Source organism: Colius striatus, chromosome 1 (genome assembly GCF_028858725.1).
Source record: "Colius striatus isolate bColStr4 chromosome 1, bColStr4.1.hap1, whole genome shotgun sequence".
Lineage (NCBI taxonomy): Eukaryota > Metazoa > Chordata > Aves > Coliiformes > Coliidae > Colius > Colius striatus.
In genome coordinates, this window is record NC_084759.1 from 165506063 (window position 1) to 165532413 (window position 26351).

The window sequence follows — 26351 nt, forward strand, 5'->3', positions numbered from 1 at the left end:
TTTATAAACAGCAATGATGAATAGACTGCTAAAAGATATACAGTGGTATAGAATATTCTGCAGTTGAAAACAGCAGGAGATGTTGAAATGCAAAGGTAGCATCCCCTCCCATACTCCTTAGTCTCAACAGCATTATAATTAAAACCATACTATGGTATTGTTTTTCAGACTGCTCCCTGTTTCCTGGTCACAACAATTCTACTTCATGGTGTAGCTGTTTATTCAATTATAATATCCACTCAAGTGACTGAGCTGAGCCAGGGATGGAGCAAGGGCCTGTGGGGCTTTATAAAGGGAACCACTTTGTGCTGGAGAATAAGGTTGCAGTTAGGATTGTAAATGGCTTCTCAGCAAATTGGAACAAATTTTCCTGAGGAAATTGTACATGTTGGTTTCATTAAACTCTGTTTGAATTAATTTGTTTAAGGATTTTTTTTTTTGCAAATCTATAACACCTGCTGCTTTACTCTCAAGTTCTTCCTATCTTGCTGTCAAACCCCAACAAATAAAACCTACTCCCTCATCAGACCTGAAAATACTCACCTTTTTTCCTTAAGATGTTGCTTAAAGATGCACAGTATTTTAGAACAGCTTATGAACTCATTTCTTAAATCTTTCTTTCTTTATAGGCTTGTATAGATGATAACGTAGATATGGTGAAATTTCTGGTGGAAAATGGAGCAAATATTAATCAACCAGATAATGAAGGCTGGATACCTCTACATGCAGCTGCTTCCTGTGGATATCTTGATATAGCAGAGTAAGACATTTTTCTCTATTTTTCAAATACACATATTTTACTAATACGTTGTTATGGGGCAATACAAGCAGGTGGCATTCATAAATTGTCATTTTAGTTGCCTCAGGGACATGTAGTGAGAAATGCCTTTATATTGTGCATTGGTTGTGAAGTATGCTGTAGGCGTAACTATTTGTGCATTGCATTTTCTCCGTCTAGCTTTTTTACATTGTATCTTAGGTAGATGTAAGATGTAGACATTGAAGACTGTTCATGATTCTCAAATGTTTTGGGGTTTTTTTTTACAGTATTTTCTTCTGTGCATTGGTTGTTATGGGAAGCAGCATGGGGGAAAGTTTGAATTTACATTTCATTAGTAGTCTGAAACATTATACTGGGGTAAACCTGTGTATAGGAGATTAATTTTGCAATTGTATTTGCAGTCTTGAAACTTTCATTTTTCAGGTGTGATATAAAGTGGTGACTTTTGCTAATTATTTTGTCTGTAGAGCAAAATATTACAGTTGAAGTTAGATGCCTGTTATGGCGTATCTGTGATTCTGTATTAGTTAAAGCTCACTCACTAATAAATTCCAGGAGTGGTTTTGTTGTTATTCTTGAAGCCTTTTGAGAGCCACTGAAGATGTGTTAAAATCAAATTTGTCCAGAGGTTGTCTATTCTAACCTGAAGTAATGATTGATGTGAGAAAATGTGTAGGATATATTATTCAGTATATTGTTCTTGCAGTAAAGAAGGTAACATTGTCTTTCTAAACAACCTTTGGGTAAATGCAAACCTTATTAATTCTGCTAAACTCAGTGTAATGTCTTACCTGGTCTATGACTCAGAGAAAATAGAAAGTAGTATTTTATCATGTAATTATGTCACTGTTCTAATTACAATGGTGAAAGATGACATTTGGAAGTTTAGGAGATCGTTTATTGATGTTCTGTATGTTTGAGAGATTTAATTTCTTGAACCTTAAAGAGAAGGAAAAATCCTTGAGACTCTTGTATGTAGTTTTCACTATGAAATTTGTTTTTGGATATTCATAGATTAAAGTACCTTATATGTCCTTTTCGTAACTGGGATGCTATGTGACTGCTAACTTCAGTAATCTGCCTTTCTATGCTATGCAGATGTTTGATGCTGTAATCTCCCTTGTATGCATGATGGAAGTTTTTACTTATTACCTATGCTATGACAAGAATTTCCCTACAAACTCAGATAATACAAGTCTTTCTTCAGTTTAGTGGAGGTAAAACACCTGCCTTTTTTCACAAAATAGGAAAAAGATGAATAAATGGTCTTGTTTTGGCATTGTAGACAAATGTAGGCAAATGTTCAGGGGAAAAAGAGCAATGTCCCTGTCCACAAGACAGCTTTTCGTTATTGACATGAGTATCTGAAATCCGTAACATTGCTGAAGACTGCATCTGTTTTTTATTCTCTCAGACTGGGACAGGTTCTGTGTGCGTATTTTCTATAGATATCCTTTAAAGAAATGAGATTATTTGAGTATATATAATCCTGAGGATGTGTGATATTTAAGCTGTCAGAAGAGCGGTGTTTTTAAGGTGCGAGATGTTTCGAAGTTAAGCTGTTGAAACAAATTTCCACATACAGCTATGAAGGGTGACCTGACCTGAATGGAGCAATATTTTTATCTAATGAGGCCCCACAGAGTTTAGATTTTCTTCAGACTGCTTCTCTAAGAGCTCAGCTTTAAATTATTTATGAAACTGACCTCAGAATTTTCAAAATTGGGGGAAAACAAAAGGATGTTACGATACATTACTAGAAGTTATAAATGTTATTTTTATTTGGCCCATAGTACACATTGGGTCCAGCATCTGCTTTAGTGAGGATGCATCTTTCTGGAGAAGCATGAGAATGTGTGTTTATATGTGACTGCAGCTGAATCTGATATGTTTCATTTTTAGCACTAAATTTTCTGGTTCATGGAAGAGAATCTTTAATTTGCATAAATTATGTAGCTTTATATATATAGTTCTGAAAAGATTACAGGTAATAGGTTGTCATTTCTCTGTCCTGTGTGATATAGACTAGTATTTTTGTATAGAACATCTTCTGTTTATCTCCTGTTTTCTTGTAAGGTGCAAGAGAGAAGAGAGTCAGGAAATGAGTTGTGGCGTTTAGTGACTTTCCTGATGAAGGGCTGAGGGGAGCCTGACCTGTGCTTCCCTGTCTCTTCCTCCAGTGGAAACTGCCTGTTGCACAGCTTTTGTAGAGCTTCTGAAATTGGAGACTCATTTACTATTTCTGCATCTTCTGCTGCCATCTTGAGTCTTCTTAGGCGTTCCATCAGATGTAAATAGCTGGAATTTATTTTTCTTGAAATAGCACAATCTGTAAGATCCTTTTGTTTACTATGTTTATATTTTTTATGATTCATAAGAAAAATGTAGCACAGTAGCATTATTTCAGATTTTCATCTACCAAAATCTAAAATTATGTCTTAAGAAACAAAAAATTTATATCTTAAGGAGATGGAGATATTTTCTGTTATGCAATGCATTTCTATGTTTAGAATGTAATTTAGGGACTTTCTAGCAGTATATATGTCCTCTGTATGTTGACTATGTTTACCTTTCAACCTTAACATTCTTTATGTATGTGTATTTGTCATTTCCTATGCTTAAAACAGAAGGAGAGAAAGCAGAAGTTCTGTTAGTGTTGCATGATAATTTTTGCATGATTCATCACTAGGGTTAGAGTCTATGAAATATCACTGAGCTGAAGTGTGTTGCAGTTTGCAGATCTGTAAATAGGATGTGAAACTTTGGTTCTGCTTTCAAAGTGTAAAATAATGATTAAAAACATCATTACAAACCTTTCTAGTATTGTACCCATATTGTAAGGGTACAACCTTTATTGTAGTTTTGCTTCTCCTGCTGCTTATTTGACTTCCATAGGATTATATTTAGAGTGGTTAATGTACTTAATTATACAAGTGAGAAAAGTTTCTGTTTAAACTGCTTTTATAATTGAATCAGTATACAAGCAATCTCACAGTTCAGCAGTTTTTTCTGGGTGTTCCATCCATTTGCTACTAACACCTATTTCCTATTGTGAACATACAGTAAATGTGAATGACTGGGAGTCACTTTGGATTAATACAGAGAGGTGCCTGCCCATTTGATCAGTGCAGAAACCTTCCCATCTCACTGTGCTTTCACTGAACACCTGATTCTCTTGCTCTATAGTGTACATATTCTTCTTAGGTAGCACCTACTGCTACTCAGATGTTACTGAGTGAGTGCACCCATATGCTGGATATCTGTGAGGAGATCAGGATATGTAGGTGGTAGGGAACTTCTTAAAAAAAACCCCCCTCTGGATATCTCAGAGAGCCACCACTTCAGTCATGTTTGATGCTGATCCTATGTGAATTGCAAATGGGCTGAGTGAATTTGTGGCATAGACTCCACTCACTGGCATTTTTATTTTGTTTCTGTAATTGTGCTGTCTGGCTAATGGGCATCTCACTGCAGATCTATTCTCTGCCCCCACCATCCTTCTCTGTACTCACCAGTCCTGTGGCATCTTCTCCCATCAGTGTCTCTCATCCCATTTCAATTTTCGTCTCATTTGTAACAAATGTCTTTGTTTGTATATACATCTCGTCTCTAAAAAATGCATCTTCCAGTTTAAGAATAGTTAGTCTTTTAGAAGCCCACCAGCTGAAATACAGCAAGGACACATACTGTAGTGGGAAATAAAATGTCAGCTGGTTGCAGATGGAAGGTTGTGCTGTAAAAGCAGAAACTCTGCCATGGAGGCCAACCGCTTCTTTTGTTTCCATTGTTATTTCTGAAATCTGTAAATTCTGGAAGTACTTCAGCTTACTGAAAATTCTTCAAATAGTTTAATTTTAGAATTGCCTACTTAATTTAGTGTTCATCTAGTTTATGGTCATGTGAATTAGCTTACAAATAATTGCAATGTGAACATGTTTAAAATTGAAATTCTTCAGAATTGCTAGAACAAGTGGATTTTGTATATCATGTTCTCTTTTTCTGTTCTCTATTTTTTTCATATACTGAAAGCTTTACGCAAAGGAGTCTTTTTTTTCCTCTAATATATTAGTATGAATTAAAAAGCCAGCATCAAATGCTTTGGAAAATTAGTTACATGGAGAAAAACTTCAATGCAGGAGACTTCAACAGAAATTTTGTGTGCATTCTCTAAGAATGGGTTGGACCCTTAAATTTACCTTTGTAAAACTATTTGCATGTATATAGTGATTTTTTTTAATCTGATAGATCTCTTGTACAGTTTAAAAGCTTGTGTATTATTTCACTATCAAGTAATTTAAAAATTCTTCTTAGAATGCAGAAAATGTAATAGAGGAGGAAAATAATGCAAAGTGACATTTAAGAAACAATTTAAAAATTCTTACTTTGTTATTTCTCTCTGGCTTGTATTGAACCAGTTTAATGTATAACAAATCTCAAATGGTAGAATCTCTTTTTTATTCAAGATCTAAAGTTTGTGTTTAAAATGTATTTTCTGCTGGGCTTTGTACCATTCCTAGTTTTAAGTGCATAGTTGATGTGTTCTGAAGCTTATGTGCAAGTATTTAAAGGCTACAGTACAATTTAACTACTTAAATACAAATGCTTTTTAATATCCCCCAGAATGAACGAAGGTGGATCTTCCAGCAAGTGTAAGAAAGCATTTTTCAGAAATAACTTAAGACAGTGAGAGTTACATTTTTGTGCAAAACCATGAGAGGGAGAGAGAAGTCTTCTGAGGGAATAAAAGGGTTTTTATGCCATCATGCGATGGCACTACATCTTAGTAACAGTTGGCAATGTTGCTGTAGATAATAAAATTTCTCACGGACTCAAGGAATGAGAAATCTGCTGAACATGGATACATTAAAAATACAAATGTAGAATACATAGATACAAATGGGATCTGGTTCAGAAAATTCAGAAAGTAGTTGGAGACTGGAAAGGTATTACAGGAAAAGTAGCATATATTTGCCTCATTTTTATTCTTACAGGAGATGTGCTCACTTTTGGAGACAGGCTAGATGTTAAATGGATATTTGATCTAGCTCAGTGTGGTTGCTTTTATGTTTGAGAGGCATATTTGGTACATGTAGGTACACATACAGGCTCTAAGACTTGGCACAGTTTCAAAATATACCTTCTTTATTGTAAATAAAGGCTATAGTATATTTAAAGGCTGAGAATAACTTCCTAAGTTCAGAGTCTTCTCTCTCAGTTCATTTAGGAAGCTTGGTCAACTCTACTGCTGTAAAACCTATCTCACCTGCTTTCCTTCCTGCCCAAGGTTTCCTGTGTTGTATCCCCTCATTCCACTAGTATTTAGCTCAGACTTTAAAAGGCTTCTGTGTAACCACTGCCTTGCTGCTGATGCCCATCTGTTTTTCCAGACTCCAGACACCTGAAAGTGAACCCAGCCAAACTAGTTTGCTGAAGCCTCAGTTAGCTGTTGTCCCAGGTTGTCTCTATTTTAGTAACAGTCCATTAAGACTAAATCAGTGATCCTTGTCAGTGTATGGAGGAGTGAGAGACGGTCCTGCAAACCTGTAGTTGAATACATAGATATTCAGTGATAGGTGGTTAGATCTGATTGCCTTGAAGGGACTGCTGTGGGTACTGGGTGGTAGTGATTCCTGCCCAAGGTACAAGGATGGTACCCCTGCTCATCTGGCGACAACTAGGAAAGGGAATTCAGTGCAGTTTCACAATATGCTTCGTGATCTAACTTGAAACTGCTACAGAAAAATGCAGTCATTCCCTTCTCTCCTTGATTTTCCCTCCTTCACGGGCTGTTAGCCCCTCTCTTACATTACTCAGCAATCACACAGCAATGTGGGAACTATTTAAGATTAGACTTCATTTATTCTACTACTTACTGCAGTTTTTTTAATATAAACTCTTTTGCTGTAACCCCTTATAGTCCTGGAAGAGCAAGATATTTAGGCAAAGCAGACTGGTAAAAATGCTAGAGGTGGCTGCCATCTCCTTTAGCTTTGTTCCCAGTTATGGTTTTATCTGAGTATAAAGGGATGTTACTAGTGATACATTCAGAAATAGATCTCTGGAGGATAATCAGAAGTTTGGATTTGTGAATGACAAGGTGAAGTTGGTGGTTTGATATACACCATGTGCAAACTGATAAAGGATTTGGTATGATAGAGACACTACAAGGTGAGTGAACCTTTTTGTTGGGATTCAAGATGTTACTTTAAAGGACACAAGGAAACATTAACTGGAGGAGCAGAATTAAATGGAAAAAGAGGAGCAAAGATGCAACCCATTCAGAATATGAGAAGAGAACTTCAGAAGCATATATTACGAAACAATCCATGTGACAAAATAAAAACAGGGAAAGAAGATTTATTCCTTGATGACAGAGAACAGATCTTCTAGAAGAATAACTGACTTCTTACAAGTTAACACTGATAAAGATACAACATTTATTTTGTGAGCTGTGAAAAGGTCACTGCAGGCTTCAGAAGATTGTTTCAGTTAATTCATTTGTTTGCTGCCTTATTTCTGTCTGGAAGAACAAATTGGGAAAAAAAATGTTGATGGGAGAGAAAACATGCTAGTATGGTAGTCTTCCCAAATGTGATGCTTGTTCTTTGTCAGCAAGAAGAAGTTCTTCCTCCTACAGACTTTTATGAGACATCTGCAAGGATAAATCTAAGTCCAACTAGAGCAAATAGTGCAGGAACTTGGAGATCAGTAAGCTAGGATCAGCTGGCATTTTCTTTTATGAAGATGTACTGTGGCATTATAGTGTTTTAAGCATGTTCTTGTTGCTTGTATGTACATCCTAGGAACAATGGAACGCTAAGTTGTTTAGGTTAATGGTGAAATTCTCTTTTTAAAATCATGTCATTATGTGGTAGAATTTAAACTTTTCTACTGTGTAGCTACAATCTGGTATTTGGATAAAAACCACCTGGTAGAAATAACTAGTTAATATAAGGTTGATGGATTAGAGGAAATTATAGGACCTAACTGATTTGATAGCTGTTTGTTCAACTGAGGGAGTCTAGGAGAGCTGGACACTCTAGGATGCACAATGTGTGCTGTATAACTGCCTTCCTCAGATTGGATTACTGTGTGCATCTTGACTTATGACCCTGAGTAGTTGTTAGTACATTGTGTTTCTGTTCTTCTAAAGATAAATCTCCTAGAACTTAAAGTTCAGAGATATCTTCTTGAGAGACATGATATAGCATTTTCTTTGAATATGCTTCAGCAGTTTAATGGATGTAATGAACAAGGGATTGATGTCCAATGTAAAGCACAGAGCACTCTTAAGTTTTGGCTGAGAAAGAATTCAAAAGTACAGCTCCTGTCTGAAAAAAAAGCCCTGCTTTGAGAAGTGATATGAACAGAGAATGTCTTACTAGTTTATCACAGAGCATTGGTTTTGTTGGTATCCTGAGAACAATTTAAGAGTAGGTATCTTACCTATGAATTCTGAAGTTGAACATGATATATACAGAAGAGAACACATGTTGAAGAGTGATAGAGATGGAAGACTGGGAACTCAGAGAGACTCCTGAGAAACAGTACATCAGCTTGTAATTTCTTGTTGCCACCAATCAATGCATTTTCTGGGTATAACTCAGAGAGAAGCTCTCAGAAACCAGGTTTTGAATTGAGTGCTTGTTAAGTATGGCATACTGCTACTTGTGAAGGCCTCATCAGCTAATTCAAAATTACTGGTTTAGAGAGAGGCAGTGATAGATTCTTCTTAGACTGTGGAATCTGTTAGTGCTGCTAAATGCAGAATATATTCAGTTACCCGATATAAAAGTAATTTAATTCACAGTGAATTTTGTTTTGAATGTTGTTTTGCAGGAGAAAACATCGGTATGGTGTAGATTATAGTTTTTATGGGTCTCAGGGCTTTATTTTCTTTCAGCTTTTACTTGAGTAATATTCTCTATTGTGTGTTTGACCCTATTCTGCCACATACAGTAGACTTTCTAATGACAGTGAAGCAACTTATGTGGCCTATTTATCCTTTCTTACAGCTGTCTCTTTTGTTGGATATCCTAAACTACGTCATTTTGGTGCAAATGATCCTAATCTGTGTGTATTTTTCTAGTCTTATCCCTGACTGAAGCAGGATGAAAGCTGCATGAATTCTTTTGAAATCCATGTAAATACAGTGTGGTATCTCTAGAGACATAAAGCTGCTGTGCATTGATGAGAGTGAGTTATTTGGATACAATTCAGATACTAAGACACAAAAATATAGTCTTTCTATAAACAGCAGATATAGCAGGAAAAATAGTATAAAGAAGGAATTACTTGAAACCTCTGGATTACAGATGAAGTACTGCTTATCAAATTTTAACGAAGAATAAGTTTATTTTGGAAGAAATGTGTTTTCAAGGAAGTTAAACAGGTAAACAACTGCTATGAATCACAGATTGCTGATACCTAATGAGGGGTTAGACTGAGTTCAATACCACTGGGTGATGCTAAAAGCTACATTGGGGTAGTAATGGTGCTTTATAGAAAGATTCGGTCAGTATGTTACGTATAATCTAATTACAAACAAGCTCAGTCCTGTGATGTAGGGATTTTATCTGTGCTAATATTTGTTTAAGCACAGTAAAAGAATTGATCTTGGTTTAAATTTTTCTGATATAAATGCTAACACATGGCTATTGGTTGAAAGTAAGCTAGTTAAGTTAGATTCCTATTCATAACTTCCACTGAAATAGAAAGCAACAGTTAAAGATCAGAATTTGTTGTGCTACTATAGCCAAATATAGCAATGCTACTTTCGGCATAACACAAAGGATGGTGAGCTGGTGGTGTGATGATCTCTTGTAGGTGAGGAATTAGCTGAGGAAGGTGGGCAGCATCATGAGTTTCCTTCTTCCTCCTTCTTTTCAACCAGTGTAACTCAATCCCAACTACTAACCTTGATGACACTTCCATAAATCACCAGAAATGCTTGGAGATTTGCCACAGGAAAACATCCCAATCACAGAGTGTAGTGAGCTGGAGTTACCATGTGTACTGTGTATATTCTTCAGCACTTGCAACAAGGTTTTTTTTTCAAAATCAACCATCATTTTTATACTATAGGGTTCAAATTTCAAAGTAGAGAAACACATGCTCATAAATGCATAGTGAAATTAATAACATTTGGTATGCACTTTAATAATACTTTTTGTTTCACTTTATTTCTTTCCTGAAGTTTTTGCCCTGTGTTCATCCTGGCCTTACCAGGCTCCATTTTTTTTCTTTTTTTTTTTTTTTTGTAAATAGGTAATAGTATGTTGCCCTATATAGCTTTCTTCATGTTTCCTACTTTCATCTTCTCAGCCACTGTTTATTTTCACCTAAACATCGCTCTGCCATCTCTCATATGTCTTTCCTTGGTATAGATATGGTAAAATATGAAGGCTTAGTTGCTTTTCATATGCCACAAGTAGGAACTATTCCTGTTCCGTCTTTGCGCTGTTAATGTTTAGGAGGCCCCCTATGTACAAATATTTCTAGAGCTTATTTCGGTCTTTTTTCAGAGTTTTCTTGGAACACAGGACTAATACTAACCAGATACTGTGATCTACACTGTTTCTTCTATGCACCTGCATACTAAGAGGGCAAACAGATGTGATTCTAGCTACTGGACTTCCTTGGGTAGGGAAGTTGCAGTGAAGGCTAGAGACAGCTGTCTGTGTTCAGCACTCAGTGGTGTGTTGTGGAATGTTGACTTCATAAATATAAATATGTTTTTCATATAGGTACTGTATGTAGAATTGATAGAAAGTGCCATTTGCATAGGGAGAATTTTTTTTCCTCATCTCTGTAGAGTACTACAGAGCTTTGGGATTATACCAAACTTTGGTGGCTTTGAGAGTATTTGACAGTTTTGAAGCAAGGAAGTGTGTCTCTCAAAGATGCCTTTCATAACAGCTTCATGAGGGAGAATCAGGAGCTGGATTTGATGCTATCTAGAGGAGCTCTTGTTTATTAGAGGATATAAAAAAGTATTTTCAAACTGGTCCATAATGTAGAAAAAATCATACACTGAAATCTGGATTAGACTGGTAAAAAATGGAAAGAAGTATCCCTTCCCATTTACTTAAAATCATCTGTCTGTTTGTTTCTCAACTCTTTTTTTTTTCCCAAAGATCTCTAGCTTTCAGAAATTCTCAGGTCTTGTGTTCTGCAAAAGGAAATAATAAATTCACCTCAGATTTCTTGTTGATATCATCTGTCTTAAAATCATCACTCATATATTTCAGGGGAAATAATTATCTACTTTTGCCAAATAATCCTAATTGCCCTTATTTCACTTCATGTTTTGCCTAGCTGCTGGCTGATGATATTGCTCAAAGGGGGAGCATTCCTATTTAGAAAGTGCTGCAGCTTTTTTCCCAAGAGAGAAAGATGTGAGTGAGAATCTTCTAGAATTTGGAGAGCAATGTAACCTTAGAAGTGCTTAAGCTTTATCATTATTTGATTTTAATTTAAATGTCATCACAGAAGCCTTTTTTGTTATGTCAGTCTCTATTCAGTTCCAAATATTTAGAGGCAGAAGGTTGAGTCACATCAGCAACTGACAGCGTGGGATGGCATTTTGCAGAGTGCCTGAATAAGACATCCCTATGAGTTGGATTTAATTCTTTTTCAACTCATTTGATTTATTCTACATTGGTCTTAAAATCATGCAGGAAAAAGTGTTCTTGTCCTGGTTGAATTTGTACAGTTTTTGTTCCAATGTGGAGCCTTCATTTTCTTCTGTGAATCCTAGATGCAGAAGACAACTGCAGAAGTATCTCAGCTGTGGAGAAAGGAGGACAAGGGAAATGATCCGTAGATTGTCCCTAAAGAGGACAAGGAGATGGGCAGATGCTCCCTGCCCACGCAAGCAGGGCTCTCCGGGCCTTGCGAGGCCTGCTAGCCACCTGCCTTATGTTGCACACCTTTTAATGCTCTCCACCAAATCCTTACAAGTGTTACTACGTGTGTGTATATATATATATATATATATATATATATATTTCAAAACCAGTGAAATTATGACTTCCTATCATTACATTTATATGAGTTTTGAATAACACGTTTAAAAGTGAGTGTAAGTGTGCCGGCTCTTCACTTGTATTCAGATGACTGCGTTTTCCTTGAAACTTGCCCACTGACATGGGGCATATGCATACCGTGCACCACAATGGAAATTAGCAAAAGGTTACTCTAATGTTATTGTATTTCCTTTGAGTTTTTATTATTTGAGATTAAACAAAAAAAAAAGAAAAAGAAGAAGAAGAAGAAGAAGATAGCTGGGCCTTTCTTGGATGTATTGTTTTAAGAAGTACTCCTTAAAAATTCAAGAAACACATATAAGCTATAATTTTCTGTGTCTACAGGTAGCTATACCTTTGCTGCCCTGGCTTTTAAGTATTGTGTTTGCTGAAAATTATAAAAAAAAATAAAACCACCAAGACCCAACAAAACAAAACCAAACCAGACCCAAATCACTTTTCAGAAGTGCAAAGGAGCTTGAGGTAGCATTTTTACTTCTGAGTTAATAACAACATTGTTAAGAATTTAAATTTTAAAGCTCTTCTGCAGTGAGAAGTTTTGAAGGCTGGGTTGGATGGAGCTTTGATCAACCTGGTCTAGAGCAAGTGGTCCAGCCAATGTCAGGGGCATTGGAACTAGATGATCTTTAAGGTCTTTTCCAACCCAGAGCATTCTATGAATATATTTAAAGAAATATTCTCAGACACTCAAACCAACAGATCTGAAAAGGATCAGATGTTACAGTTTTCATGTATTTCAACTTTAAAAACATGAAATTGGAAACAGCAATGTTAAATTTTTATAGGTCTTATCTATTAAATGTCTCTTGAAGGTCTAATTGTTTGGCTAGATTTATTATGGATGTCATTTTTTTGTAATTTGAGTGATTCACAAAGATGTACCTTTAGAAGTGTATTGATACTTTATATTTTTTTTAAATCAGTGAAATAATTATGAAAATGAAATGCATTTTTAAAATCAGCAATTAAAATAGATATTCCAAAGATGTGTTTTTCATTTGTTTTTTCATTCTGTGCCATATTGGACAGATTTTTTTTTTTTTTTCATTGTTTTTGTCTTCAAGTGGTGACTTGCACAGCTGCATGAACACAGTGACACTTTTTCTGATTTGGACTTTCTATTATTATTCATTTAAGATTCTCATGGAATTAATTTGAACCCAACCATCTATGTATTTAAAAAAACCAACATCTGGGTGTAGCTGAAATTGCTGATTATTTAAAAGCTGTGGGAGACCAGCTGTGCTATTGCTTGGTGTCCCCACTAGCAATTGTGTTTCCCTGAAAGGCCACACTGAACATGTTTATTTTAAATATGTATATGACATGGTAAAACTCTGTTCAGCAAGAGATTTTTTTAAGAGTCTCTCTCTTCATGGACTAGACTGCTGTCCAATCTTCTGACGAGTCTGAAGGGACCTCTCTTTTTCACTAGTGAATCTCCAATAAACAACTTTTAATGAGCTGAATCAATTCAGCAGCCACTGCCTTGTGCTTGCCACTGTTCTGGTGACCTTCAGGTTCAACAAGTACTTAAGGTTAATTATATCCCTAATGACTTAGCAAACTTGTTTCCAGATATTGTGAACTGTGGCAAGGTTCAAATGTAAACGTATGCACCTCTTTCTGTGTCTGAGATAAGTACTATTAAAATAATATCTGCAGAATATCTTCTTGTCTGTAGCTGACAGACTTTAGTAAAGCCAAAGTTTGAGAATCTTCCAGATGAAGTTCTAAATTTACAAATAAGACTCAAATTTAGATGTAACTGTCTGCAGAGAGAGGTGTCTTCCTCTTTGTTTACTTCATGTCTATATATGCATTTTATTAATACATTTACAAACAAGAGAAATCATTTTTAAGGGGGTTTTATGCTAGTCTGCTTTTTAATACGGTGTGCAGAACAAGTTGCTAGTTAAAGTTTTTAACTTCCAGTTCCTGAGCTTGGTTTTTGTCTGAACTGCTTTCCTTTTGCAGAGTTAATTTCAAAGAGTTGTTATTAATTGCCTCAGAGATAGTGAAATTCAATACTTTTATGAAAGATATGGAAACGTATTCTTCATAGTTATAGAAAATAATTGTTTCATGTTTTTTTCAAGATTGTTAAGATCAGTCTTTAATAGCTATTGAGGAATATACAACAGTGATTTCTAAAATCAAATTTAAAATAGAAGTATTTTTGCCTTCATAAAACAATGGTATCGCAAAGCAAACTTGTTCTTACCCAGACTGCGTAATGCTTGTCATGGAAACATCAGGGCAAAAGTATCAGGAACGATTTTATTTTGTTTTCCTGCTCTTATCTTTCCTAGTATTCCTGGAATACTTGCAATTCTGTGTACTTAAGCCACAGGAGTGTCAAGAGGTAACTTCAGCTTCACTATCAACAAGCTATTGTTTCCTTCTCCTTTATGTAGAGTTTGAATTAGCACCTACCAGAATATTGTTTCAATTATTATTGGATTTTCTGTATTATTCTTTTGTAATTATCTGTTGAACGTGGCCATTTTGCAACAAGTGAATTACAAAACGCACAAATTGTACACCAAAAGGTTTTTGTCAGTAGGTGATTGTAGGAGTCCTGTATACTTTTCCATTGCATCTAAGTTTGCAAAAAGCACCTTTTTCTGGACATGTTATCAAAGGGGATGGTTCTGGACTTTTAATTACACAGTTCCAATTTCTTATATACTACATACATGAAAATGCATTAATTAAATATCAGTCAAGGAATTGAAAGTTATGTTTACTTGCTTTAGACAGATGAAAGTTCAAGATGAAAATAACAATAAAATACCAGCAATCATCTGTGTGAGTTGTGTTTGGTTTGGTTTTTTCAAAACACGGATGACTTTTAAAATACACATACCTACGAACACACAATAATACAGTGCTGCATATGAAGATTTTAGTGTACAATACTAGAAAAACTGAAATGTTAAATGTCGAATACACCCACATTTGAACTTATACTGTTTACATTAAAGTACAATTTGTTTGGAAAGTAACTAAAAAAAAAACAAAAGGAAACCTTCTGATTTTTAGGATTATTCTGGTACTGGCTTCTCGTCATCTATGCCTTACAAACTTAGAGCATTGTTCTCTTGGTCTTGTTTACCAAATTTGCTTTCTATATCTGATGGAGAGTCAAGCAACCTACACATCTGAAAAGCTACGATTTTATAGGCACCAGGATGACTTCATGCACCATCTGAACCTCATCACTGCTTTGCTGAAACAATTTTTCCTGTAAATGGAGATAAACAAATTTATAGACTTTTTCAGGATAGGGTTGTCTGTTACTGCGTGATGTGGAAAATGGAAAAACGTGGGTTTTATTACTAGAGTTTAAAAAATGTCTTTAAAATAGTTGATTTTTAATTATTTGGTTTATACTAAGTATTGCTATTTCATTATTAATTTGCTTGAGGGAATCACTATTAGTTTTTTGATGGGCATGGCAGAAGAGAGGCCTAGTTGGAGTGGCTGAAGGAAGGCTGGGAAATGACCATTCACACTTCCCTGACAAGGAATGTGTACAACCTGTTCTCTGCTTATCTCCCTAGCTCTGCTGATCTGAATTTGATAAGTAAGCAGATTCATTTTTGGAGTCTAATCATTAATAATTAATATTTTTATAAATAAATAATAATTTTCTGAAATGCTATGTCAGCTTTTGTTCACTCTCACATTCTTATGCATTACAACTTTATTGTGGATTTATATGGAGCTGTTTCTGGTAACAGGGAAGGGGCTACTGTGGTGGCTTCCATAAGAAGTTACTCAAAACTTTACCCATCTCTAAGTCAAACACACTCTTGGGCCTGAGTCAATCAGGTGCCTCTGCAATCACTTTTTAAGAAGAAGCTGGAAGAGGGTTTTTTTTCTTTCCGGGAGGTGGTGGAAGGAGTTGGATGAAAAAGAAGTGACCATGTGGACCCCAAGGTCAGTGAGGGAAGAGAGGAGCAGGTGTGGCAGAGCACAGACCTCCTGCATCCCATGGTCAGATGGCAGACTGTCTCCCTGCAACCCATGGAGAGGAATGGTCATAAGTTATTGACTCAGTTGAACAAATGCAGCCACTTACACGAGATACGTATTTTCCTTACAAAAGTTGCTGGAATTTTATCCATAGGTATTACATAGAAACAGGTAAAAATCCATTTTTTAAACATTTTTTTATGTCTCTCTTAGAAAAAACAAGTTGAAAGAATATGAATGTTGACCCAGGATTTTTTACTAAAGATATTCTTGTCAGTGGTAACTTCAGTTTTGAGTAAAGGTTTTGACTTTGTATGAAACTTTCCCCACTGCTGTTTTTGACAGCTTAGAAGATATTCTGCACAATTATCTGACCTGTAACCTGGAAGGCTGTGTCACTCTTAAAACAGTACAACTGGTATTCTTGAGAAATATTGTTGCCTTGTATGAAATTTTCATTTCCACAGAAGTTGTCTTTAAACTGAGAGAGATAAGAGTCACAGGGGCACTCTTTTAAGAGGAGCAGTATAAAACCAGTGTCACGCAGCAGCATCAAAGTTAGTGGTGACAACAGATGATATATGGTTACACTCTGGGAATTAATTTCAATTTTGTGATTTGTGGGTTCTTACTTCTTAACAGAATTACAGAGGTTTAATGACAATTCCTATTTAAATCATACATTAAGAAATAGAAGTGTGTTGAGGGTACTTGATGCTGAGTCAATGAATAAAGATATGGAAAATATGATCCTAGATTTAGACTCTCTTATTTTAATTGGCAGTAGTTAAGCACAAATACTTTAAAGCATTTGTGATAGTGCTGGTTAATTTTGTGATTGGCTCCTGCATAATTTGGCATTCTGCAATAGTGAGGTTAAGAAAGCATTTTTCATTTCTTATACCTGTTACCAAAGGGATAAGTAGTTCTTCAGGGCTGAGTATTTCTTGATTTTTTTTTTAAATCTTAGATATATGGAAAGTGTAAATTAAGCTCTGCAGTTCAGGAGGTGAGTTTCCTGTTTGTGTGGAGTCTTGTAATAGCTGAAACTGTTGAATTTTTTAGGGAAGGAGAAGTGTTACAGTCAGAAGGTGTAAGACTGATCTGTATTGATTTTAATTATTGTTCATTGTCTACTTAGATACAGACTAGAAATTAAATTGTAGGTTCTCAAACACTTATGGTTTAGTACAATGAAATAACTTAATGCTTTTATGACTTATTGTTGGAATTGATCCATTTTACTTAATTAGAAATTCAAATATTCTGCTGAGTCAGGATTGTTGACTCCTGAGACAGTAGTACTTTAAGAAAACACTTTAGTGGGACTGGAATAAAGTACTGCTTCCTTTCTCCTCCTTGTGTATTACTCACCAAATGCTGATCTTATGAATACTTAGGAGCAGAGATGGTTTTGTTTTTGTTAACTTTGTGAAGCTTCCTCAGAGATCAGGAGTCATCATTGCAGCAAAATGTAGAAGCATAATGTGACACTGAATTTGGAAGTTCTAGGAAGAGTAGCTTAAAATGAGGAGCTCATGAGAACCAGTGGTTCAATCACTGTTCACCTTGTGTTAGCTTTTGTTCATCATCTAACCATTTTGTTCTTTCAGTTCTTGAAAAGATGTATTTAAACATGTCAGGAGTCTTTGTGGCAAACTGAAGAGCAAACAGAGGGCTATCTGTTTGTAATAATAGATATTACAGTGAAAAGACGTACAAATATTCAGGGATCATAGACAATCATAACATTTTTTGCTTATATCTAATATCTTTGTTTCCATTAACTGTACATGTGCGTGTGTACACCCATTGTGTGTGGTGGCCTAGTGGGTGCTGGTTTCTTTTCATCAACTTTGCTATGTTGCTTACAGTCTATCTTTCCATTGGCAGGTATTTAATTAGTCAAGGAGCACATGTAGGAGCTGTAAATAGTGAAGGAGACACTCCATTAGATATTGCTGAAGAAGAGGCAATGGAAGAGCTGCTTCAGAATGAAGTAAATAAACAAGGTAATTTTTAATATGGAAGGATGGTTTTGTTTGTTGACACTAAATATATTTTTGAAAACTTAAACTAACTTAGGTATTTTGAAATCACTCCATTTATTTTATAAAGATAATTATCAATACAATGTACAGTGTTCAAACTGTCTTCTAGATATTTATACTGAACTCAGCTTCTTGTGAAGAAAGAGGTCAGAAGTATTGAACCTAAATGTTGATTGTATTCATACATTCACTTAACAGAATTTAGGTGGTATTCAGATACAATGGATGGCTGTATTCAGTGCATCTGAGATACAAGAGTTTCATATCCCAGCTTTACACTTTGTCTAAACAAATACCTGTCTTAACAAAGAGAGAAATAGGCACTTCTTGGATGACTAGATTCACCTTATCCTAAAACTAATATCTATGGTAACTGTTTCTTTCTCTTGACTGCAAGAACGCCTAGAATAACTAAAGAGTAAACAACCATGCTGTATCTCATAAATCACACTTTCTGTTTTTCTGGTTCTGACCTTTTGAATGCCCTTCTGCAATGTTAATGTCTGAAACTTCGCTTTAGAAAGAGGAATCTTAGACTGCAGTTGTTTTAGGCCTGAGTACATACCATGAGCCTTCAAGTTCCTCTTGGTTTTGTGTACTTTTCTGAGAGCACCCTACAGTGAGCATTCATGTAACAGTTAATGGATAGATATTAAAGTTTTGACAGTATTGTTTAAAAATTTGCCCCCTAAATTTATGCATCTTGCTCCTAGAAAGTTTCCATTACTGGCTGTGATTTCTTTACAAGAGAAATTGACCTCTAAAAAAGAGTATTGATTTGTTTTCCCCTGCTTTTTTTCCCCTCTTTACATTGCAGTTTTCTATTTTCCAGTCCTCAGATGGGTTTTCCAGTGAAAAGTCTTTTGAGATTCTGTTTTTTTGCATTCCACAGAGGAAAGAATATTCAGTTGTTGACTGACTCATCTTGAGTCCAGTAGAAAGGCATTACTATCCCAGAACTTCCAGTACAAACACTGGGGTGGTAAGGTCTTAGTTGTATGTTGAGGGAAGATGACATTGAGAGTAAGGTTGTAACCTCATCATGCATGCTAGGGGACTGCATCTCCATTACTTTTAGACCTCTGTCTACCTCTTAAAATGCTTCTTCCTCCTTGAAATTGTTATTTTTTTCATAGTGTTGAATTTATGTATCTAAGACAGATTTACATGATTTAACAGTAAACTAATAATTGCTTCAGGCTTTACCGTAATTTAGTTTGTATGGTTATACCCATTTAATGTGCAAAGCACATGATAAAAAGAAAGTGGATGACATGATACACAGGTTCTTTAAGGTTGTTTTTGAATGTTTGACCTTATTGAAACATTGTACTAATTGACTGTAATAGTTCTTTGTAAAATTGACATTATTTGGGAAAATAACTCTTCCAAAATCTCTCATTTATATGTTACTGTTTTAAAAAGAAAATTGAATTTGTTCTATGGATTCTTATGTATATTTTTGCATTGCAGAGATTCAGCACTGCATGCTAATTTTTATTCTTTTGCAAGTCTAATTATTTTGAACAGCCCAATTGTAAAATTAGCATTGGCAACCTAAACTAAATGCCACAATTCACTGAAAATTTCGGTGTGGTCTACATATTTCATATTTAAAGCATACAATAAATTATCTATGATATTGTCTTTGCAAGTCTGAGAAGAATGTAGATGTTCACTGTAGCTGTAACACTGATGTAACACCGTAACTGTTAGTTTCTAAAGAGATAGTTCAAGTGGTTTTGAAACACTAAATTTGATTTGATATGGAAAATATATTTTTCAAGCATTCCTCTTACATTTTTATGTCAGTTGGCTTGCTGACTAGCTAAAGTATTTTCAGAAGATTGGTCTTTCTCAGATCATTTGAAAAATTACATTAGTTGAACGAGACACCATGTCAGGTGAGAAGAAACTTGCTAGGGCTGTGCTTCAGTGGTTTGACCAGCTTCTGTGGAGAACAGGATCTGGATGCTATCCTGAAGAGTGACCACACTGTGAAAATTCATAAGAGCATTTCTGCCTTCCTGGTTTTAACAGAACACCAAAGCATATCGTGAGATAGATATATAGATATATAGCCTATGTATGTACAATTTTCTATATATATATGTGTATATATATTTGCACACATACACATATAAATGTACTTATATGTGTTCTACCTAGCTTGTTTTGCTATTGAACCACTTAGGAGTTTCAGTTAATGGGGCTAGGACAAAGGCTGGCCTCCCTGACCTTAAAAGTCTCTTCCTGCTGAAACAATTCTGTAATTCTGTGTAAGAACTAAGGGCTTTTACTTGCAGAGATTAAATCGTAGCAAATATTTAATGATTGTGGATGAGAATTGAATAGAAATGGTATGAATCTGGATGTGAACTTGTAGTATATATCTTACTAAATCACAAGACAGTTGTCTCAACAATGAGATCCTGATCTTGTGCTTTTGATGACATGCTTAACTTGGATATAAAGTATTATATAGTTAGTGTATAGTTAGTGTTATACAGAATGATTGTGTAGCCAGTAGCATGATCACACGGAAAGCACTTAATTGTGTATATATTGTGGTTAGAGAAGTTAATAGTTCTAAAATAAGGATTTAATTGTTTATCTTAATGTAGAAATAACACTGATGCGTTGTGACAGTTTCATTTTTTATTCTAAATTCTAATTGAATGCAATTATAACTACAGCTTTAGCATTGCTTCCCATATAAAATAAAGCAGTGCTGCAGTTTTGATAGTACAAGTTCACAGTGAGATCAGTGGAATGATCAGCTCTGTGTCAGTGGAAGATCAGCTTATTAATTTTGAAAAAAAAAAAAAACAAACCAAACCTGGATTTCACCTCTGTGCTTCAGAATAAAACATGCAATGTGAAAATAAAGTAGATGTTTTCTGTAACATTCTTGCATTGCAACCTTTTAATGTGTATTTATTCTTGCATTCTTTATAGTTTCATTTTTGTATTGCTTAGTTAATTCTGTGAGTATGGCATCCTCATCCTGGTGTCAGCAGTTGGTGGTGGCAAAAGAGTGCCTGGAAGGATCAGTCAAGTTCATTGTGATTCCAGATATATTTCAGTGATGATGTTTGATATTTGGTTCTGTTAGAAATCTGAGGAGAATTACCATATTAGCTCACATTTTTGCTGCTTTTGCAGACATTCTGTCTTTATAAGACAAGTTCAAACAGAGCCTTCCACTTGGGCAACTATTCAGCCCTCTGCAGATCATCAGCTTGTACTTGTGCCTAATTTTTACAGGCATTGAGTTATACTTTAAGGCCACGTGTAACTACAGGACAAAAAATTGAAGTCTCTGCATATACTAAATTCACAGAAATAAATTATAGACTGCAACACAATTTCTATCTATGTGATATTAGACTTAAAGAAGGATCTGCAGTAATTGCTTATCCTATTTTAGCATTCAGACTCCAAAGTCTGACCTGTCTAGGAGAAGATGGTCGGTGATCCAAACTATCTTCCTGTTTTACAAGTTCTGTTGCAAGGAGTGTTAGACATGAAATAAGAGAGTTTTTAAAGTAGTTTTATGTTGTCTTATCTTTCTTCAGTTACTTCGATCTGCATTTGTGACACTTCTAAATTCTGACCCTTCTTAGGCGTCTTTCCATGTGTCCTGTTGTGTAGGCGACAGGTCCCCAGACAAGGTCACCTGTATTCTGCTGAGCATACATTGGGACTCTGATCTGATGAACTGTGTAGTAATTCTGAACTAATAGACTAGCTACAGAAGAGGAGACTGAGGGGAGATCTCATTAATATTTACAAGTATAAATGGTGCATGTCAGGAGGTTGGGACATTCCTTTTTTCTATTTTATCTAGTAACAGGACAAGGGGTAATTGGATGAAGCTGGAACACAACAAGTTCCATTTAAACATAAGAAAAAACTATTTTACTGTGGGGGTGAGGGAGCCCTGACACAGGCTGCCCAGGGAGGATGTGGAGTCTCCTTCTCTGGAGGTCTTCAAAACCCACCTGGACATGTTCCTATGTGACCTGATCTAGGTGAACCTGCTTCTGCAGGGTAGTTGGACTACATGATCTCTAAAGGTCCCTTCGAACCCCTACCATTCTATGATTCTACCTGTAAGTGAAGCCACAGCACTCCAATTGCAAGAAAAGCATTTTTTCTTCTCTAAGGGGAAAAATTGGATTAGTTCTTTTTTAAATTTAAAATCTAGTTCAGTTTTATACTTTGTGAGAATATAAATTGCACACTTATTCAGGTAAGGAATAAAGAGTTTTTGGCACAGTTGTGAACACTTCACAAATAGAATTGAGTGCTTTATGGAAATGATTCTAAAGTAGTGAGCAACAGCTCTTCTCTTTACATGCCACGTCTTTGTTTGTTATACAAAAAGATTGTCTTAGTACCGGTTTTGTTATTTCTTCATAAGGCTGTTATCATTTGCCAAGCCCATATATATAGGTGCCACCACAATCCATGTAATTCTTTATCTACATTAAAAATAGTAGTATCTACAGTTTTGCAGTATGATCTTTTATGTTCCTACTCTGCGGTGTTTCAGTGTATCATGGCTGGGCAAGCTACCTTCTGCCAGTATAAAGTTTTCACTGGTGCAAACTAGCATATTTAAGAGAGTTGTGGCTTTAGTCCTGGCCAGCCCTAGCCAGTTTTAAATGTTGCCTCTCCTCAGGTCTCAAGTAGGGTTAATTGTAGTGGTTTGAATTTTATTTTTTTTTTTTAGCTGTTTATCACCAGATGTCCTCTTAAAATTATTTTTAACTGCTTAAGGAGTTATTTTGAATGATAGGAAACATTCTCAGGAGGTGAATTAGTGGTGAGAGGTGACGTGAGGTGAATCAGGAGTTCATGATACAGTGTGGTAGCTATTCAGTAACTATAAGATCACTTCCAAAGAGAAGCAAATGTTCCTCATTCTTAATGATAGGTAAATGTAATGAGACTCTCTCAGATGTATTGCTTAACTCAGCTTTGTTTATGTGGATAAAATGCGAACTATTACATTTGTATATAAACATTCACTACATGAAGTAAAAAGTGGCTTGACTCCTCCATGCAGTATCTATGAAACATGCCTTTATATGGCTGAGGACTCCTGGAACAATGATTCAGCATTTAAATTTATACTGAATTTCATTAAGTACTCACTGAACGACACGCTGTTTTCAGACCTGTTTTGAACTGTTGAATAACGCCTGTTGATAAGAAGAAGGAAAAAAAAAAAAAAAGAAAGCATTTAGCAATAAATTAGTAATGGTTTAAGAAGTTGTTAGAGTGCCAGAGAGGTGAAGTGTCCTGGTGGTGAGAGCAAATGCTGGGGCTGAAGCCGAGCTGGGAGGCTACGCATTGCCATCTATGGGCCGGACGAGGAAAGTGTTCGACACAGAGGACCAGCGTTTTCTTTTTCTTTTATATCTTAATAGAGTCTGGAAAACAAAAGCAAGGAGAAAGGTCCCTACAAGGTATAATAAAGACTGTTTACATTCTGCTTTCTGTAGTTAATAATGGGAACTGTGTTTATCTTATCTTAGGGAACAGCTGTTTTTCTAGGACATAAGTTTAATTCCTGTTTTCATGCCAGTTATTTATGTGGGGTGTTCTATTTAGATTGGCAAGATTCTCCCGCTTTCTTCTGTTGAAATATTCTATCTAGTAAAATAATGTATTGATGCAGATATTAGTCCTCTGCAGCCATTTTTTCTTGTCTGAGCCTTAAATATGCAATCGTTTGTGATACTGATAGAAGTCTATATTCAGTATTAGTTACCTTTTCTGCAAAAGCATTGCTATTTTTTACATAATTCTCTGGGCCTTTAAGTGTACCTGGAAAGTATGCTTAGATATTAACTGTTAGAAGTTCAAGATCGAAACTGGGCAGAAACTTTTTCTGTGTTCTTCCTTTATACAAAAGTGCCTCAAAACAACCATCCACACACATGAACCGATAAGAATTTACATCAGATTCTTCAGGTGGAGAAGATTACTCAAGCTAATAAGAATTCACAGTTAGACCCCAGGCATGCAAAAAGGGGATGGACATAAAACGTATCTAACAGATGATGTATAAACTATTTGCATAGTAGTGCTTTGCAGGCAACACTGCCATGTAAATGACTGTACTCCAGAGAATTATTTTCCCAGGATCTGGTGCTCTGCACTGCTGTGACATTCTGAAAGGCAAGCAGGATGGCCTAGGGAATTTAACAGTTTGCAGTAGTTCACACATCCTTCTGGAGGAATGGAAAGATGTGACTATCAATATGTTATTGATTCACAGTTCCTGGTTTTTATTCCTCAAATCTATCAGACTTATAAAAGTTATTAGATATATAAAATTTAATCTCTGTTCAGATTCATTTAGTCATGGATTGTCTTGAGAGAGACAGTTTTAGAAAACTTCCATTTATTTAATTTTTACCACAGCTTCTCTCAAGTATGTTTTAGTTTTTTTCTTTTGCTTAGTGCTTTGACAATCTTTTGTAGCTTCCTGCGTCTTGCAGACTTAGTTTGCAGATTCTGGGCTTTCATCAGTTTCTGATAAAACATATTTCTGTTGATTTTTATTAAATTGCCAAGACTGAAATAATTGCTTTAACTGATTAAGTGGATGAGTCTATGAGTTTGGTCAACTGCTTAGAACAGTTTAATGTCTAATCTACCTCAGGTATTTTATGATACTTTAGTAAAGTTTTGTCTTTTCTTCTGTCCTTAGCATAGAGTTTTACCAGATTTACCTAGTGAACAGAATCTATTCTCCAACTGATCTTCCTTTGTGATTTTGGCTTGTTTGTTTATTTATGTTTTTTAAAGATTAAATTATTTTTAAAAGCATATTTGTAGTCAGGGAATATCTGTTATGGTGTGAACTGACAGAAGAATAAAACGAAAGAAGTGAACTCTGATATAGCATAGTCATATGCTAATGAGAACCAAACAAATGACATGTTATATTTCCAAAAGCATGTAATACTTACATTCCTTCTTTCTGTATTTCAGGAAATTCTGCTTTGCAAATTTAACTTTCAAGAGTTTTCTTGCTCTATAACTGGGGAATTGCAGCATGAAATAGTAGTTCATATGTAACTTAATAGATTTATAGGTCTGCTATCTGCTGCCTTAGGGTATTTCAGCTGTGCCAATATGATTTGTTTTCAGTTTGCCAGTTTGTTGCTCTGGCTTTCTAGTTGCCAGTGGTTTGATAAGAGCTTGATGAATCTATGTTATTGTAACCTGGTTTATCACGTTTTATACAGTAGAATGATGCACTGTACTACATATTAGCATCTCTATATTATCTATGTCTTTTTGTGTTATTAATGATTTCTTTAATGAGGGCTGCTTCATCCTTTAGCTCAGTTACTGAGTTACTGCAGGGTGTCTAAATGGGCAACAGTCAAGTTTGGTTTCATTTGACTTCTGTATTCTGGGGATTTATTTACTCTGTAAGGGATTAATAGTTTCTCTGTTTCTTTGAAGACGTTGGAGCCTAAAATTGCTGTTTATTATAAAGACTTGAAAATGAATTAAAATTAATTATATAAAGTAATTTTGAAAAGAGATGTTCTACCTTTCCAAAGTCTTGTTTGCTGCCTGCTTTACATTGTTGCGCTTTGATTAATCGGACAGTTAAGAGAATTCTATGATATAAAAAATTTGTTTAAGAAACATCTTAATTTCTGTGTTAAAGACTGTAAGAACTACTGCTGAAGTTTGTAGTTTTATCTAGTAAATCAGTACCTGCTTCTAGATTTCACTTGGGTTTATAATGTCCAAGTTAATGTGTTGCTTCACGAGAAATTAAAAATTCAGATGTATTTCCCAGGTCACTGCATTCCAGTGTCTAAGGTTAGGTACATCACATCATCTTAATCATACACATAAAATAATTTTGCTAAAGGTTGGCCTACTGATTTTCTGTTAGAGGTCAACACAGCTACAATTTGCATTCTTGATGACCACAGTTCCTAAGTCTCTTTTCCTCACAAAGTTGTCACCGTTCAGTCACTGTAGGTAGAGCAATGCTTATGCATAGATTCCTTCATGATTCTTTCCTGACATATTCTTTAGATCACTCCATGTGGTAGTAATTAAAAAATGCTTGTAAATTCATGCTTTGCTTTGTCCATTCAGAATCAATGGGGTTTTTTTCAATCTTTTTAACATTATGTGTAATACTTGTAATTGTTGTATTGCTTTCCTCCCTTTTCACCAGTGTACAGTAACGTTTTGTGAGACATACTATTAAATGTTTTCAGTGATTTGGGTTGGTTTTTTTACCTGAGATATGAAGGAAGATTTCCAAAGGCCTGGCTAGTTGAGTATAAGGTTTGTGTTTCACAGTGATACAAGATGAACCAGAAGTTCTTTAGAAAGTGTAAGAAATACATACAGCCCCATCTTTCTTATCATTAACATTGAGAAGCTAGACTGTTCCTCTTCCCATAGATACCTGTTTGTTAAAATTTGTAACTGTTT

At 35.4% G+C, this 26351-nt stretch overlaps 1 protein-coding gene across 4 annotated transcripts in view; it reads left to right on the forward strand.

Moving 5' to 3' along the window:
* Positions 1–26351, forward strand: part of PPP1R12A (protein phosphatase 1 regulatory subunit 12A) — a 120486-nt gene that overhangs the window by 45791 nt on the left and 48344 nt on the right. For all 4 annotated transcript variants that reach the window (XM_062016040.1, XM_062016033.1, XM_062016046.1 and 1 more), the window contains 2 exons: positions 630–760; positions 17704–17822. In XM_062016040.1, coding sequence (XP_061872024.1) covers positions 630–760; positions 17704–17822 — 250 coding nt within the window. The remainder of the gene's footprint in view (positions 1–629; positions 761–17703; positions 17823–26351) is intronic.